The 18,310-nt window shown below is 37.0% G+C and overlaps 1 protein-coding gene across 2 annotated transcripts; it reads right to left on the bottom strand.

The window, feature by feature from the left end:
• Window positions 1-2,840: 2,840 nt before the first annotated feature.
• Window positions 2,841-9,887, bottom strand: LOC123563485 (zinc metalloproteinase nas-7-like). 2 transcript variants are annotated; one of them, XM_053532219.1, is made up of 2 exons: window positions 9,727-9,882; window positions 2,841-4,267 (listed from the first exon to the last, which is right to left on the bottom strand). In XM_053532219.1, the coding sequence occupies exon 2, from the start codon at window positions 4,249-4,251 to the stop codon at window positions 2,938-2,940; it is 1,314 nt and encodes a 437-aa protein (XP_053388194.1). In that variant the 5' UTR covers window positions 4,252-4,267; window positions 9,727-9,882; the 3' UTR covers window positions 2,841-2,937. The 2 variants fall into 2 exon arrangements, with proteins under 2 accessions (XP_053388194.1, XP_045212251.1); XM_045356316.2 differs by lacking the exon at window positions 2,841-4,267 and adding an exon at window positions 4,325-5,610 and having other exon boundaries at window positions 9,727-9,887.
• Window positions 9,888-18,310: the final 8,423 nt, after the last annotated feature.

Here is an 18,310-nt window from a genome sequence, read left to right as displayed (position 1 = left end):
CTAGTCTGTGTGCTATGCAGTGCACATCTACCATGATTGGGCTCTTCTCTTTCATCTGTGTAGCCACACCCCTGTGCCGCCCAACCTTAACACTGGCACCGTCACTTCCAAAACCCACTAATTTGTTTAACTGAAACTAATACTCTTCTACGAACTGCCACAGAGATTTGATGATTTCATCTGCTTGTCCGTTAGGTAAAGCTTTTAACTCTAAAAAAATATTAACTATATTGCTTTCACTGTTTAAATAACGTAAAAGAAATAAAAATATCTTTGTCAATACCTATGTTCTGACAACAATGCAGTTTGTATTTCATCCGACAAATCGATCACTTGTATACCGGGTATTTAGCATTGTTTCTAGGTCTGCATCGTCAACAAATATGAATCCAAGCCAGTGAATGACTCGCGCACCATTTTCCTCACAATATTGTTCTATGATAGTAGGTGTAGTTTCTTTACGTGCCTCAATAGCTGCTCTGAAAACACGCACGCACGCACGCACGCACGCACGCACACACAACAGAATGCAGTAAAATCAGAAATTTTCAAAATATATAAAAAATATTCATAATACATTAATTAACAGACTTACATGTGACATGCTGATGCTGCATGATCTGTAACTGAAACAAGTCTGACCCGTTTATATGGCAGATTAATACAAATTTCATTCCCAAGTTTCATTCCCATTTCGCCTACCCTTTGTATGCTTCCTAAATATCAGACACACCATGTCATCACATTCCTGTCTAAGCCAGGTAAATGCCTTCTCCCAAGAAGGACTGAACCCGGCAGATCAATGCCGACTTCCTGCTGGGCATGGAACAGACATTGGTATAATGGGTTCGACCCTTCTCCGTTTATCTTTTGCCACCTATCATCGCAAAAAGAACTCAAAGTTGCTAACGGGTTCTTCCAACAATGTTCTTTAATTCTAAAGGCCCTGCTCTGCAAATACCCAGTGCACCTGGAAGATCTATTACTGGAAGACTGATCTGTGGCTTTCAGATCATGGATAGCCCGGATGGAAAATTGCGTTTCTGTTAAGTGCGATTCTTTTTCAGGGACTGTTAAATAGTGGGTTTTCTATATTTTATATGAACAGTTTCGAAATGTTCTGAATTCCCCTCGTATATGCTCCTTTCGCAATAGAAACTTTCGTATAATAACACAAGAAAATGGTTTACTAGTCTACTAGAGAATATGGTATAGTTCAAGCAACAGTGTGCAGACATCAGCATTTTCTATTTCTTAATTATTCACGATGCCTTGAAAAAGGCTTACGACTTGAAGAAGTGTTAATAGTTTTTACAGTTTTTCGACCGAACAGTACATTATGACTTACTGCTTAGGTATTGTACTGTAATTTACAATAAAAAATGAGAGTACCATGCTAAAATCTTGACATCTTTAAATATGGCGTGGAAATATAACGACGTTTAAAATATAACGACGTGTACGTGCGCCGGGTCGAGTTAGTTTCCGAGGACAGCTGATTATATCCATGTCAGTGATTGTTATTAATGATGATATCACACATGATTTCTTATGTGCTTCAATAAAGTATATGATACGTTGTTTTGAACAACCCTCTTATCGTACATATCTTCAATCTCCGACCATTCCCGACATCTGAACATACATAAGTGCTGCTACTTGTGAATGATTCGTTGTACTAAGTGTCTACGTCCCTGTACAGGATTAGATAGTAATGGAAGATAGATAGTACTCACTACCTATAATTGTTGACACCAATAAAATCGAAACTTTTGTAATGAATTTTGTCTGTTATTTTCTGCTCCTTTATTAAATACAGTTATGCAAATGTAATATCAGTTAAAACAGCATCATTACTAAAAGTAATTATGCCGGCTCGCCCAGGCATTATGATAGAATTTTAGTATTAAACCTAGCTATAATTCAGAACATTTCCAAAAAGGTATTGTATGGCTTCCTGCTTCTCAATTCATTGCACTATATGAAACCGGCGACGAAAGACACATAATAGGCGATTGGCGTATTGAGAAGTGACCAAGTAGACAATTCTCCTCCCTAATCCGCTGTCATCATTGTTAAATGAACAAAAATCATTAAACGGTGGATGAGAAAAGAAGCCAATGTGAAGAAAAATTGTTTTATGAAGCTGACAGGTCAAAACGTACCAAAACCAAAATGTACAAACATACTAAAATCAAAGTCTATCCAAAAAATCAGAAGGTACCAACTATCAAAATATAAAATACAATGCATAGTCAATGTTACTGATTAATATTTTCACTTCAATATTATGATATTTAATCACTCCAGTAACATAATACAGCAAAATAAAACCCTACTGAGAGTTAAAAGAATCGCACCGCTTCAACAAAAATTCATATTTATGTGAAATGCCGTAATCTTATAAACAAAAACCCAGCAAATTATTAGTTAATGATACTTTACTTCATTCCACATTCAGCGTAAACTTTTGACTTCTTTTATTCGGATATGTCTTCATTTCTGCCTTTCATCTTAATGATCCAAGCGAGCCGCATTCTAGTTTAGCTAATCTTGTAATACTTTACGATAATACTAACTATAGCGTTTTCATTTTGGCGGGAAAAGTCGTACGTAGTAGGATCGGGGTGAGGTAACTCAGGGCTTCAGACATCAGTCCCTGGTATGAAAATTCGGCACTTCTTCCATACGCAATATACGTACATTTCAGGGGAGGTATATATGACATGGCTCAAAGGCATAGAAGGCACATGATTATCTGCCTTCCCTAAGTTGCAGTACGTACAATGTTAGTCAGGGGCGAAAGCTGTTTTGTGATTATTGGTAAATAACTACAAATCTTGGACCTTTTAGTCAATATTGGCGTGTTTATTTATTTTTTCATAACTTTACACATAACTTTGAAAGTTTCATATTCCCATTTCTTTCAATCTTAATTTAATCCCATTCAATACATTCGCCATTGTACATGTAAACATCATCAATAGCAATGTCACCTTGATCTCCGCTGCCTATGGTTGCCTCGATCTGGAGATGAAACGAGCTTTTGCTGTTTATCGTCGAGTAAATGTGATACCAGCCTTTGCCTAATTGGCCACTGTGATTGAGAAGATACTTTTTCAAACCGCTCGGGAGAACCGCAGCAATTTTAAGAGCACCGATATCACGTCCAAACATGTGCAGATTTACTCGTAAGCAGTATTCCCCGGCATTGAACGTAGGAGACGCAAGGCGGGCTACTTGGTTGTGATGATTAACAGCTTGGGCTAGGGCGAATTTTCCCGACCCGCTGCTATAGTCAGCATTTGGTCCTGTACCAGATGTCGCCGTCGGTCCGGCTTGTACAACCCAGTCAAAATCATCTGTATGGTCTTGTGTAAAAGAGCATATGTCTGTATGGAAATGACATTCGAGAGGAAGAGTTCCCAGTAGGTCAATATCGTGAGATGAATCGATTGTACAATGATATGCGTGTTGTAGTAAGGTCACGTCACCCGTTGTCATGGATACGCTCTGACCCATCACCTTTCCGCTTTGTTTTGCTGAGGTCACAGGATACGCGGCGTCTATGGCAAACTGGTATGGGTTTCCGAGTACTAGCGAGTCATAGTCAAAGTGCTGACCGAAATCGCTGGTTCCAGTTCCGGTTAATACGCGAAACGGGTTACTTGACACGGCGTTGTTGATGTTGATATTCAGATAAGTGTCTCTGTCTGGGCGCATGATTTCCGGTATAAGTCCCATGGTCATGAGGAGAATTTCTAAATTATCGTCGTGGCCACGACCGCCAGCACTGTTTACCGTCATTTCTTGTCTCCCACCAACACGTCCAATACTCGTTGAGCCGGATAAACCGCTCGTCCATGCTATATGGACATAATCTGTTTCCGTTGAACGCGGAACAAACATAGCACAGAGTTTATGCCCACTGTATGCGCTCATCTCAATCTCTTGCATAGCTGCAAGAAGCTCTATTTTGGTGAAAGCTGGCACATTTTCGTCGAAAATGAATGGAATTTTCCCCTGTGACCATAACTTTGTCGGATCGGTAAGTACGTTTCTTGTTTGTATTTTAGACTCGCCTTTGACTGTTGTGAGAACTAAAGTCTTCGTTTTTGTCGCAGCAAGAACCGTTGAGTGAGACAAAATATCATTAGCATGGTCTCGAATCTTATTGGTTACTTTGGTTGCAGTTTTTGCAGACGTTATGACATATACCAAAGTCAGGGTGAAAATAATTCCCGTCTTCATCTGTGTATACAGGTACCTGAAAATAGATTTTGAAAATATCCGCTTTACGTTGATAAAAACAGCAAAAATCAACTACACTTACCAATATTTTTATTTCATTTTAACGTTACAATGAACTTCACTAACATATTAGAACCAGTCAATGCATTTTCCGCTGTAGATATATATGTCGTCAATAGCTATGTCACCCTTGTCGCCGTTACCGATGTTAGCTTCAACAATCACAGAAACTTGGCTTTGTGGAGATTCAACCGTGGCAGATCCATGGTACCACTGATTGACGGGTGTTGGGTTAACGCCAATGATTGCCTTATCTCCATCAACAGTGCGCTGAAACACACGAAGCTGTCCCACGTCGCTTCCATAGGCGTACAGCCACAAAACGAAGCAATATGTTCCAGCTGGAAGATTTGGTGTGATCAGTCGAGCTACTTTATTGTGATGACCGCTTGCAATGGCTAAACCGTAACTTCCCGATCCGCTACTGTGGTCGGCGTTAGGACCTGTACCAGTGGCAGCAGTTGGTCCTTCACGCAAAACCCAGTCAAAATCGTCTTGTGTGTCTTGCTTAAACTGACATAAATCTTGGTGAAAGTGGCACTCAAATTGTAATGGACCGAGAATGTCGACTCTATGGCTTGAATCTAAGGGGCACTTGTACACATGTTGTATAAGTGTGACGTCATTTGAACTCATGGATACGGACTGACCGATAGTAAAACCGTCATATTTTGTCTTTATGGTTGGCATCGATGGGTCGATTGCAAAGGAATATGGTCCGTACATGACCACAGTGTTGTAATCGAATGGTTGTCGGAATGTGTCTGTGTCCTGTTCGATACGGAAGTTGTTCATGGCCGCGGAGTCAATGTTACCGGTGACAATTTCTAAAATATTGTCTCGATCTGGACGTGCGACCTCTGGGTGGACACCAATAACGAACATAAGACTTTGGACTATGTTGTCTTGCGTAATATCATGATTCACAGTTAGAATTTGTTTCCCACCTGCGCGTCCGATTTTACTTCCAGTTCCCCCAACCCCGGCAAACTGGATTTCAACATAATCAGTTTCAGATGTTCTTGGAACAAAGGTAATACACGGTTGCCCATTACTATAAGTACTGAGCATGACTTGTTTCATTCCTGCCAACATGTGTACCTTTCGGTAGGCGTCTATCTGTCCGTGAAAGGTATATGGAATCTGACCATTCGCCCAAAGACGAGCTGGATCCGTAATGGCATTCCGACGGTAGATGGCGCTGTGTCCACTTCCGCCCAAGACAAGAATAACTATTGCGAGAAGCAGCATTTTTAGGGTTATTTCAAAAGTTGATTTGGTCCTCTTCAACCAGCCCGTCTGTAAATATAACAGAAGTAGTTATCTAGCCAACCGTCGTGAAGCTGGAAAATGCATTGACCGGTATCTAGCTTGTAATTCAATTCAGTTACCATATTTAGCAATTTGCGCCAAAGCAATTATTTATAAAGCAAACGGCAACGATCACCCTAGACCGCTCAAACTGAGTTTCGCAGCCTAAATAAGTAGGTCAATTTCGGTTGGGAGGCATCTAAGACCCATTTCTGTCAGAATGGCTTTTATAGTGACACGAATATGAATAATCCGTACAATTTTGCCGTGGAATTAATCGGACAAGATGTTTCTGACACGATGATTAAAACATACTAGTATGCGTTATTCATACTTGGAAAAGATGACAGCGACACATATACGTAGCGGCAATGTTTTTGACTAATTATTTGAACACTCTTGGTAGAACGGCTTGCATTGTGAATTTATTTCAAAATCTGGCCAGCACAGGAGATGCCGTTCAGGTTTCTATATTCAGAATAATAATTTGAACACGTCTTCCGAGACACATTTGTGTGAAACTATTTTATAATCGGATAAACGATGTCTGTCGAGAATATCTTAAGTTCCCACGATATTCAGACAATGTAACCGTGCACATAGCGGTTTTGTTTGTTACTTGGCATACGGTCACCGATGGAACATTTCTTCAAACAAGGAGAGTTTTAATCTTTTCACAACATCTATATAAGGGAAACCAGTTCCAAGTCTTGGCGCTCATGCTTTTCACAGAATCCCCATAAAACATGTCTCTGTCATTAGCTGTGTTCAATAGATAATGACAAATTGAATTTTAATATTTTCTTTTTCCATTACTATGTCAACAAAATTCTGCATCGGGACAACTTTGAAAGCGCGTCATGCATAAAATACTTAGTTCAGTTTGGTTGTAATTGCCTAAGTGGTTCAGAAGGAGAACGTGTTGACGACGGACATGGAATGCTTAAACTGCCTTGACATGCTATTTTTTATTTTATTACGTAGTCATTCCAGATTGTGTTGTGCTTTTGCTGGTTTGTGCTGTACTATTTATACTTCTTCATGTGCATTTTCCAATGGATTCGGTACAAATAATGCACAACACAAAGTATGAAATGTACTGGACAAACTAGTAAATGTACATAACAAACTGCTTTATCCACAAGACAAATTATCCTTTGTACCGAATATATTGGAAAATGCACGTGACGAACTATTAATTGTACAGAACAAACTGCTAAATGCACAACACAAACTAAGAAACGTACCGGACAAACTAATAAATGTACATAACAATCTACTTTATCTACAAGACGAATTATGATTTGTACTGAATATATTGGAAAAGGCACACGACGAACTATTAATTGGACAGCACACACTAGTGAATGCGCAGCACAAACTAAGATATGTAATGGACAAACTAGTAAATGTACATAACAAACTGCTTTATCTACATAACAAATTATGATGTGTACCGAATGTATTGAAAAATGCACACGATCAACTATTAATTGGACAGCACAAACTAGTGAATGAACAGCACAAACAAAGATATGTAAAGGACAAACTAGTAAATGTACATAACAAACTGCTTTATCTTCAAAACAAATTATTATTTGTACCGAATATGTTGGAAAAGGCACACATGACGAACTAATAATTATCATGCCAAGACAGTTTAGGCGTTCCATACGGACATAAAGCGATCGCAGTACCTTACATGACCACAACGACCTACCGAAAATGAAATATAGTGATAATGTAATAACGCTACGGTTATGTTTTAGACATTTTAGATCAAATTGTCTCGAGCGTTCGAAATAATATCTCGATATAATTAGTCAAGCGCTCGAGATAAGATGACGTGCGCTCACGAGTAGACGTCTAGCGCTCGATACAAGATGTCGAACACTTTTGAGCCTGGAGCTGGAAATATAACGTCGTGCGCTCGAGATAATAAGTATTGTGCTAAAGATACAATAGCGGCACAATGATCTTAGATCGATCACCGGAGTTTCAAATCAAAGAAAAACAGTTATGAATAGACGTATGGAAAGAAACACTGCCTACTAGTGGTTAAGTATTTTATAAATAATACAATGACAATTCTTGGAAGTCTTACTGCTATAGTAAAGACAAGTTTTATGAAGATCTGTTAAAAAATGAAGGTTCTTACACAAACAAACTAATCCACTTTATGCAGGTTATATTTAACAATTTGGTAGAGGGTCGCCAAAATAACAATGGTGTTGAATTATTCTGAAAGTAATTTTTCATAATGTTTCTTTGACAAAAACACACACATATATATATTGGACGTTTTGAAAATATAGTTGTATTAAACTATCTGATCGATTTCAGAATACACTGTAATTCAATACAATGTTTCATTTAGTAACCCTCAAACAAAATTGTTGATGCCTTGTATGCGATGCATGTTCGTCGTTAACGTAGCTGATTTTCTCTATATGTTTTACCAAAACAGTATGATTCATCCTGGGACCATTTTACTAAGCTGATTTGTAGAAATGAGTGGGCTTTGTTTCAACGTGTAACCCTCTTATGCACGACATCATATCCAGAGAGCACGACATTTTATAGTAATCTATAAAGCTAAAATGTTTTGTTACTAAAAGCTGTGAAAAGATTCTTTGAAAGCATACGCAACCAAGCAACTCAATAGCAGACTCGGTTTGATTGAAGTAAAGAAATTTTCAACACCAACCTAGCACCACTAGCATCAGCTTTAGCGAAATTAAGAAGAAACAGTATGGCTTGTTTATACGACTTTGAGTATTTCTTTTTTATCCGACTACTGTTCCGTCGGGAACTTTGCTTAACCTTTTAACACAAGACTGCTTCATAGTCGCAAAATAAAGAAAAATATTTATTTGGTGGCAGCAAATCGAAAACAACAACAACAACAAGTTCATTTCAACGGATTTCTAAAGAGTTGCCCTCAATGGATAAGCCGACAATGACCAATTAATGAAAGAACTCTATTAGAGACTAGAGACAAAGTTCACCCGAAAACTTCATCAAAGGTCAAATACATTCAAATATTAAAACTAGATAAGTTTATATTAATTTGGCGTTCCAGGTGTGTACTATAAATCTTTAGATTGCCCCTGAATTCATCCGAATATGCTAAAAATATATCATTATCGTAACGAGTGGGGTGGTCTTAAATCTAGAATTTTGAAAGATTTCATTAGAATAGCACCAATAAAAAAAAAGAATTTAATTTTATAACTTTTTGTGGCAAATAACTTTCTCAGAACATCAGCCATCATTTGAAGTATGGACAAAGAATACTTGAAAAAATATATATATTGGGTCTATGTATTGTTTAAAAAGACCCAATAAATGGCAGATAAAGACCCAATAAGTGGAAAATGACCCGGCAATTACGGAATGAATCTCATATATAATTATTAAATACTCATGAAGCTACATAATGAGCATATTTGTCATAAATTGCAGTACCGACGACAGCAGTCCAGTGACGTTGACGTCCGCTGCGGACAAAACTCATGCCTGTCTATTTTGTGTATATCGAGTTGAAATAAACAATGTAGGCTATTTTAACTGCAATGCCCATTCCGTAGAAATTTTCCTTCTTGAAACACGGGAACTAACGTACTAATTGCTACTTTTTCCTATAATGGGGAGAATGCTTTTTTATAATATTTTTGATAATTGATAGAATTCTGAACGAAAAAAAAACCCTAGTCGATCGAAAATTTAAAAAGAAAATATATACAGTAGGGTGTTTAAAGTGACTTACTGAAATACAATTATCATTTAAAAAAAATGGATTGCGACAGCATGCAAAAATCCGGTGCAATCAAGCAATTAATTTATTGTGGTCCGACCATGGAACGCTTCATTGATGCTGTTCTTGTTGTTCTTGTTGTTTTATAAACTATTAACATTAAATGAGCTTCGAGTAAAACTATGGCCATTTGCATTTTTTTGGTGTGCGAAATACTGTAAAATACAAAAGATCAAACTACTTCTGAACTTTCGCATAGTCATCATGTTAATAATAAGGGGGAGGGGCTAGTATTCGAACTATTTAAAAACTAACAAAAGAAATATAAAGTTTTAAATGATACTTACTGTGAGTGTGTGTTGTTGGAGTCCTCACGCAATTCGTGCGTAGAATGTTGGTGCGCTCGGTCAGCAACGTCTTTATATACGGTAGGTGCCGCGCGGCACTTTCCCGTGGGTTATCAGACAATGAAAGTGCACGGACTATACACCAGAAACGTCATACAATTGCAATTTTTGGAAGCAAATAATTCATCGAGTGTTGAGATAAGCTGCACTGCTTTCCACTAAGTTCAAATGCCAGAGAATTGTTTACAATTTTTGAAATCGTACTTAACGTATCAAGGTTATACGCGTATCAAGGTTACAGGTAAGGAAATACAAGTACGTTTGATAAATGCGCACTTAAAATTCTTTCGAAATATGTACCGTTAATAATTGACAAACATATATATTCGTTATTCCCCAACAGTCTTCGAAAATCTAACATTTTCAGACTCCACAGGTCTATGGCAAAATTTGCAGTAAAAGTTTACGGTGTACTTAACTATAATAATGCTTATTACCTTTCCCCCGGGAACTGTATTATGTACATAATTGCTTAGCGTGTTTGATGGAGTTATACTTCCATAAGGGTTTCTACTGCCTGTTTAGATAGAGAATATGCATATTATTTTCAGCAGTAAAGGGAGAGGGGGCGGGGCTTGGGGGGGGGGGGGGAGTCGGGTAATAAGGAACAATGGATTAAATGATACTTTCTAACAAGATGTTCAACGCAAAATAAAAGTGGCAACCACATAATAAGCAAAGGCATAATGCTCCTTTAATAAAGCTCATTCTAGCACAAGGGAAGCAAGTTTGTACATTAAATTGTTTAGGAACTAATATACAGGCCTATGTGGATAATGTGTCGGTCGTTATTTCCAGAGGACGCTGGGTCGAGTTCAAATGAGGAAATGGCTGTATATGTGCTAAACTAAATCCAGCACTGACCGTTTGAAATGATCTATCTTGAGAGCGATTGCAACGAGTTTCAACTTTTCTTCAAAGTCAAGATAGATAAATTTAAAAGTACAAACGCTATCTTCTAGTCCGCTTCCATATCTGGTCTTTTCCTGTTGTTGATTAGTTTTGCACTCATTATGTGTTTACCAACATTAAAGCCTGTCGTGTTTCTTGCCATGTTTTATCACCGACAGCTGCTAGTTCTTTATCATTTGCCAAGTTGAAAAGTTTGCTATATTTGTGAACGTGGAAATTCAAACGGTTTGACCTTTACCCTGCTAAATTTCCAAAATGGATTGGTCCATCATTCAATTTGAACAGTACCACTTATTGTATCATGGTTTACCTGCAGTGTCATTATAACTGTTAACTTCTATCTGTAATATTCTTCAACTGTGGAAGAGTCGTGGCTATAACCCGTACTCTAACTAAGTTAGAGAAAATGTTTTAGGTCCCGCCTACATATAGAATACTGTAGGGCAATGATAAACTTTCTGAAACCGTTGTTGCACCTCAAAATGGTAGCAACGCATTTTGATAGTCACTACCAAAATTCGGCCGAGTAGTCACTACCAAAATGCGTTACACTCAACGCAATTTGGTAGCTTACAAAATGTAGTACCTAAATGCGTTGGATATGTACACATCAAACGCAAAACGGTATTAATAATAATCTCATGATTTACAAAAAGAATATTTTGTGATGAATGGACAATATTATCTCAAAGAGAGTAACCCTACCTTGACCTTTTGACCTTGAAAATATAACAAGCAAGGACCATTGGAACACACGTGAGAGAGGTCAATACAACTCAATGAGAGATATTGAAGGAACTTGGCACAATTGTTCACCGCAATTATTTGATGCGTCGTTCACATGACCCTGGGACAGGTTTCACAAACGCCCATAAGTAAGTATAGACTGTTTGAGATTAATATTCAGGAGATTCACGAGAAAAGGTCACATAAGACATAAATACATGCAAGGTAGACATGCAACCTTTATCCACCAAAAATCTTTAGACTATTTCAATGTTGTTTAATATAGTGAAATACAATTAAAAAATCCAACCTGGTAGTGAATTTAATTCCGAGGGTTACCGATTAATTTATTCACCGAGAGTTACCGAGGTTGGTCGAGTAAATATCAGGCACTCGTATTTTTGTATACCGGATATAACTTTTTTGCCGGAAATATTTAGCCAAGACCCCCCAAAAACACGCACGGAATTCACCATTTATGTTTATGTGGGATGTTTTAAAAAATATCTAGGTGGAGGACCCACGTGCCATCCTTACATTTATACTTCGTTTTACAGAATTCAACATTTTCGTGCTTTAGAAAATCTCGGTGGATTATCCCTCCGACAACACTAGCACATTAAAACAACAAAACAATACAATGTTATTGTATAGGAAGCGTTGTTTGAGGCCCCTTTCAAACGCTCAGGAATATACATTTTGGTTGTTTTAATACGAAAACTATATCTCGGGAGGGGAACTCCAAACATCCTCCACCTTTTTATGGGAGACATTCCCTTCTTTTATCTCTCTTTTGTGCCTAATTTAAAAATAAGCACAGCCCCTGATGTAGAAAAAACTACCAAAATACGTTCCATTCCATGATCCTTAACACATCATATGTACCCTTGCAACGCATTTTGTCGCTACCAAAACTCGGCCGAATTTTGGTAGTGACTACCAAAATGCGTTGCTACCATTCTGAGGTGTAACAGTCTCTATTTCAGTTAGAGTACGCTTATCTAATATCAAATTTAAGCTGTGTGGTTAGCTTAAAATGGAATGTTAACTTGTCAATCAAAATTAGCCGAATGCCTTGTTCATATTGGCGGACCATGATACAAAACAGAAAGCGTAGGGCCACTCGAATAATGAGGTTATTTCTCGAAGACTACGCAATAAGGACCATACATAAGTATATACAAACTGTTTACTGATTGAAAGTATACACATTTTACACAAATGAAAAACGAAAGAAATCGCAAAAACACAGACAGACTAAACAGATACAAAATATACATAAAGAAGAGACACTACGGTGCATATAACATGTCTACAAGACAGTTTTTTTTTACTTTTATACAGCTGTATTCTTGATAGCAGACAGCTGACTTCAACGACTGCCTATTTCAAATACAGCGGCCGTTTTCGACAGTCTTTGTTTCTCGACCATGCCTATTCAACGGCTAATATACTAAGTACTTTTTCAGGAATAACGTAGAACCCGGAAACTTCACACATGTGTTCCGGAAGGACAAATCTGTTAAACAAGATGAAAAAAGTTTTCATAGGTTGTTCATAAACAAAACAATTTGCGCAAAACTTTGGATTTTTGCTCGATTTTTCAAACTGAAGAAATTGTTAGCGAATATCTCAAAACATAACGATCGTTTTTGACCCAGAAATTGTAAATGTAAGCCATGGTCATTCCTTGACAAAACTGTCAAGTTGATTTGCAAGAATTGGCTTCGTTTTAATAGAAATAAATGAAAAACGTTACCAACCGATTTACAGCTGGGTTACATTTCCAGCTGGGTTACATTTCCAGCGGGCGTCAGGATAGCCGGTTATCCAGTGTGTGTATGGTATCCAAATTCTGTCATTACATACTCACGTGATTATTTGCATATTAAAGGTTGAGTGATACAATCTGCCAAATGATTTGTATCATAAGAAGTTATGTACCTTTTAACTAAGGTTCGACAATACGTGATTCTGATTATCATACTCGAGAATACAATCAGACTTACACTATAGGTTAGTTTAAACATATTCTCAGAAAATAAAGTACAAACACTAATACATATGTCACACTTTGATCAAATTAACACAGGAAAGGATTAGAATGGAAGACAAGTCTTATAGAATTCTTCTCCTTCGCGGACATATCGAGCATATATTTTATGGGACTAGGAACGGAATATAGTCTTAAAACATGAACATAATAAGCTTCATTATCATTGTCCTTTTGGTTTAGGGTCTAAAAGTTGCTATGTTCCTTTCGTCCGTCCGTCCGTCCGCAGTGTCTTGTCCGGGCTCTGATTCTACATGCATAGACTGATTTTTAAGTATTGATTTTTAAACTTCAAACATGTGTAACCGATGATACACGTATTAGTGAGGCCCATTCATTAATGACCACCTCCAATGTCAGTGTAACAAAAAAATCTTTAACACAGAGCTATAAATAAGTATTTTGTGTCAGACTGGCAATTCCTATATGCATAGACAAAATTTCAAATATATTGCGTCGTATAGTAGAACTTTTATTTTCATGCGGTTTTATTTGATAGCTGACTGTGTAAGATCGTAAACAAGCAAAGAAGAGTTCCGATCTACCTTGTTATATGTTGATTAAAGCTACATGTGGCTGCCATGTTAAGAAATAACTGATTAACAGTCATGTGAGATTTTGCAAAGTTCTGCTTATTTAGATCTGAAACAGTCGTTTTCAATCGTTTGCCTCTATACATCAAACAACTTGCAGTTAGTTTTAGACCATGAATAAACTGTTGAAAAAGGTATTTATGAATAAAACAAAATGGCAGATATACATTAGGAGCAGTTAAATAATTATGCATGAGCAAAAAAGATTATGCCCCTATCAAGAACACTTTTCAAAACAAGAACGGGCATTTGAGATTCATTAAAGATACTGAATTCTTCAAACGAAATTCAAAGGACTGTCGACCAGAGCAATCATTTGAACTTGCAAAACCCGAGGTGAAATTACTTTCTGCAGTAGCCCGGAGGCACCTGTAGTGGGTTTCCCTCAATCTCCGTTCGTGTTTTCGCCTTCGCGGTCAGCAAGGCGAAAACGCTAAAACACGATACAAGATCGCGAATACACGATGCGAAAAATATCGCGTTTTCGCGCTATTAATATAATCTCTGGAGAGATCACGGTTACGGGGACCATGACGACGGCTACACTACAGTTCGCGGTAGACGTGAGCGTGGGGGACGTGGCCGTGGACGCGGTCGTGGACAGAGCAGGAACCGTGGCCGATATTAGCTTAATATCGGGTTTTGGAACGTTAAAGGCTGGAACTATGACTGTAATTCAGATAATTTTAAAGTTAGAGCTAACTGTGTTTTATTTAACAATTTTGATATCCTAGGTATTGCTGAATCACATCTTTTGAAACATGACGGTATTCATCTAGACGGCTGTCAGTGGATAGGCTTCAGCACAGCAAATATTCATAAAAATGCCAGAAATGGTTCTGGTGGTGTTGGTTTCTTTTTAAAGAAGACTTTGTATGACACATTTAACATTTCTATAGCTGATAATTCATCAGAAGGTATTCTATGGTTAAAGCTAGCTCACAAGTTTGAGAATTTGACTATTTTTCCATGTGTTTGCTATTTGCCTCCCAAAACTCATCAAGATATTTTGATGTGAATGCGTTTAATGACAAACTTTTGTCTGACGTTTATACTTATCAGTCACAAGGTCAAATTTGTATATTTGGCGATTTTAATAGTCGTGTTGGAGATTTAGACGACAATATAGTAGGTGTTGATAATATTGTAACAAGAGATGTTAAAGATTTTACAGTGAATGCCTACGGAGAAATTTTCATAGACTTTTTGGTCAATTCAAACATGTGTATTTTAAATGGCAGAAATTTTACAAAAAATGATTTTACATCTGTATCTACAAAGGGAGCCTCTGTCGTCGATTATTGCATTGTACCACAGGATGCTTTAAATTTGTATTCTGATTTTTGTGTTACATTAACGTCTGATGTCATGATGAATTGTGGCGGCATCAGTAGTTTGTCACCATCATGTATACCAGACCATTCACTTTTATCATGGAAGCTTTTATGCAATGTTTCTATTATAACCACTCCGAAAGAGGACTTTAGTCAAAACGAGAATGTATATGATAAGTTTGATAGATCATATTTTAACAGTTCTTTTTTGAGCAATCCGGATGTTTTGTCAGAAGTTTATAATACAATTGATAACCTTGAACAGGGTTTGCATTGTCAATTTGATGTAGATATTGCATTTGATAAATGGTGTGATATATTGAAAAATGCTATGTACACAAATATACCATAAAAACGTATTTTAATTGGTAATAGTACAAGAAAACGTCGCCCTGGTAAACCTTGGTGGACAACCACTTTATCTGATTTGTGGTTTAACTTATCTCGTGCAGAAAAATGTTGGCTTGATTGTAATAATAGAGCTGATAAGACTAAGTTGAAAGCTATTTATGTTAAACTTTGAAAGCAGTTTGATACAAAGGTACAAAGGTCAAAGCGACTTTACTGGTACAACATGCAACAGGAATTGTTGGATGAATGTAATGTCGATAAGTCATGTTTTTGGAAGTCAATTGGAAAGATTGGGGTTGGGCATGCTTCTAAAAAAGCTGTTCCTGATGAGGTTGTACTTGATAATGGCGCTATATCATCTGATACTGGTGACGTTTTGCATAAATGGAAAATTGAATTCTGTTCATTGCTTAATAATCCAAATACTGTAAATAGAGATTTGAGTATACTTAATAATGTGTTTGACAATTCGCTTTGTTTTAATAACGATATATCTATTTTTGAAGTGAAAAAGGCAATAGATGCTGGTAAACGGAGAAAAGCTTGTGGGATTGATAGCATCCCTACTGAGGCTTTGCAAAATGATACAGCTGTTGTATTTTTACACGCTTTATTTAACATCTGTTTCAAAACTGGTAAAATTCAAACTATATGGGGTAAGAGTGTTATAAATCCCGTTCCAAAGTCTGCTTCAATGGATCCGAGAAATCCTTTGTCTTATAGAGGTATCTCATTATCTTGCTCTGTATATAAATTATATTGTTATATTTTAAATGATAGGCTTAGTACCTGAGCAGAAAATGAAAATATCGTAGTAGATGAACAGAATGGTTTTAGAAAGAAACGTAGCACCATTGATCATCTTTCAACACTGACAAATATTATTGAGACTAGAAATAAACATAAGCAATCGACATTTTGTGCATTTATCGACTTTAAGAAAGCATATGACTATATAAATCGTGATCTTTTATGGAAAAAATTGTATGATATTGGTATTAAAGGTTATATGTTGAGAGCAGTACAATCACTCTATTCATCTGTATATTCTTGTGTAAGAGTAAACTCTAGACACACAGACTGGTTCACTGTAAGTTCTGGTTTACGTCAGGGTTGTATTTTATCACCCCTATTGTTTAATTTGCACATAAATGACTTGGTCATATATTTAAAATCTTTTGATCTTGGAATAGAAATTGATTCTGAGAAAATTTGTGCATTGTTATATGCAGATGATATTGTTCTGTTGGCTAAAAGTGAAACAGATTTACAGTGTCTTATAAACGCACTGAACGATTGGTGTAACACTACTGATATGTATATTAATTGTGTTAAGAGTCAAATTGTACATTTTCGACACACATCTGTTAGTAAAACAAATGTTATTTTTAAATGTGGTGAAAATGTTTTAAATATTGTAGATAGATATATGTATCTAGGCTTAATGCTGAACGAACATCTAGATTACAATGTAACGGCCAAAATTGTTGCCCAAAGTGCAAGTGGAGCACTAGGCCTTCTCATTGCCAAATGTAAAGCTGTAGGTGGCCTTCCATATAATGTTTTTACTCATCTGTTTGACACAACTGTTTGGCCAACCATAAGTTATGGCTCTGCTATCTGGGGTCATCGTTCCTACTCATGCATAAACGCAGTTCAGTATCGTGCCATGAGGTTCTTTTTGGGTGTGGGTAGATATACGCCAAACGTTGCGGTTGCCGGTGAAATGGGCTGGATAACCCCAGATGTAAGACAGTGGAAATCCATTTCTCTTTATTTGGCTAGAATCTCTTTGATGCCGGATACAAGACTCAATAAACGAATTGCACTTTGGGCCTCAACCAGTGCAACACGATCTTGTAGAAATTGGTTCTATAACGTTTATGATATGCTAAAAAATGGTTTACATGAGTATTGTACTATCATAAATGTAATTCCAAAGCAAACTTTAATAAACAGAATTGAATTACTGTTAATGGATAAATTTAAATCTTCTTGGATTGAGACGGTAAATAGTGTAACAGGTCCTTCAGGTCGGGGCGCAAATAAGTTGCGTACATATCGGCTTTTTAAAACCGAATACGGGACAGAAATGTATTGTCGTCTATCATGTCTCCGCGTCATCGTGCCGCATTTAGCAAGTTCCGTTGTGGTGTGGCGCCGATCCGTATAGAAACTGGGCGTTATGAAGGCTTGGGAGTACATGACCGGAAGTGTCCTTTCTGTGACACTATTGAAGACGAGAGCCATGTATTACTTGACTGTCATATCTATGAAGATATTAGACATGATCTGTTTGAGAAAGCAAGAAATGTGGATGACACTTTTGTAACACTATCAAAATCAGATAAACTGAAGTTTCTATTTTCCAAACCTGAAATGATACGTTTTTGTGCCAAAACCTGCCATAATATTTTACAACGTAGACTTTTATTCATTTGTAAATAATGCTAATAGGCTTTTATTTTGTTCGGATATAAATTCATTTTATCACCGTCTAAGACATAGTTGCTAATCAGTTCATATTCGATCTAATGATAACTGATATTTTAGAC

This window comes from Mercenaria mercenaria, chromosome 2, assembly GCF_021730395.1.
Source record: "Mercenaria mercenaria strain notata chromosome 2, MADL_Memer_1, whole genome shotgun sequence".
NCBI lineage: Eukaryota > Metazoa > Mollusca > Bivalvia > Venerida > Veneridae > Mercenaria > Mercenaria mercenaria.
The sequence above is the reverse complement of the archived record's forward strand: the minus strand, read 5'-3'. Positions and strand labels throughout refer to the sequence as shown.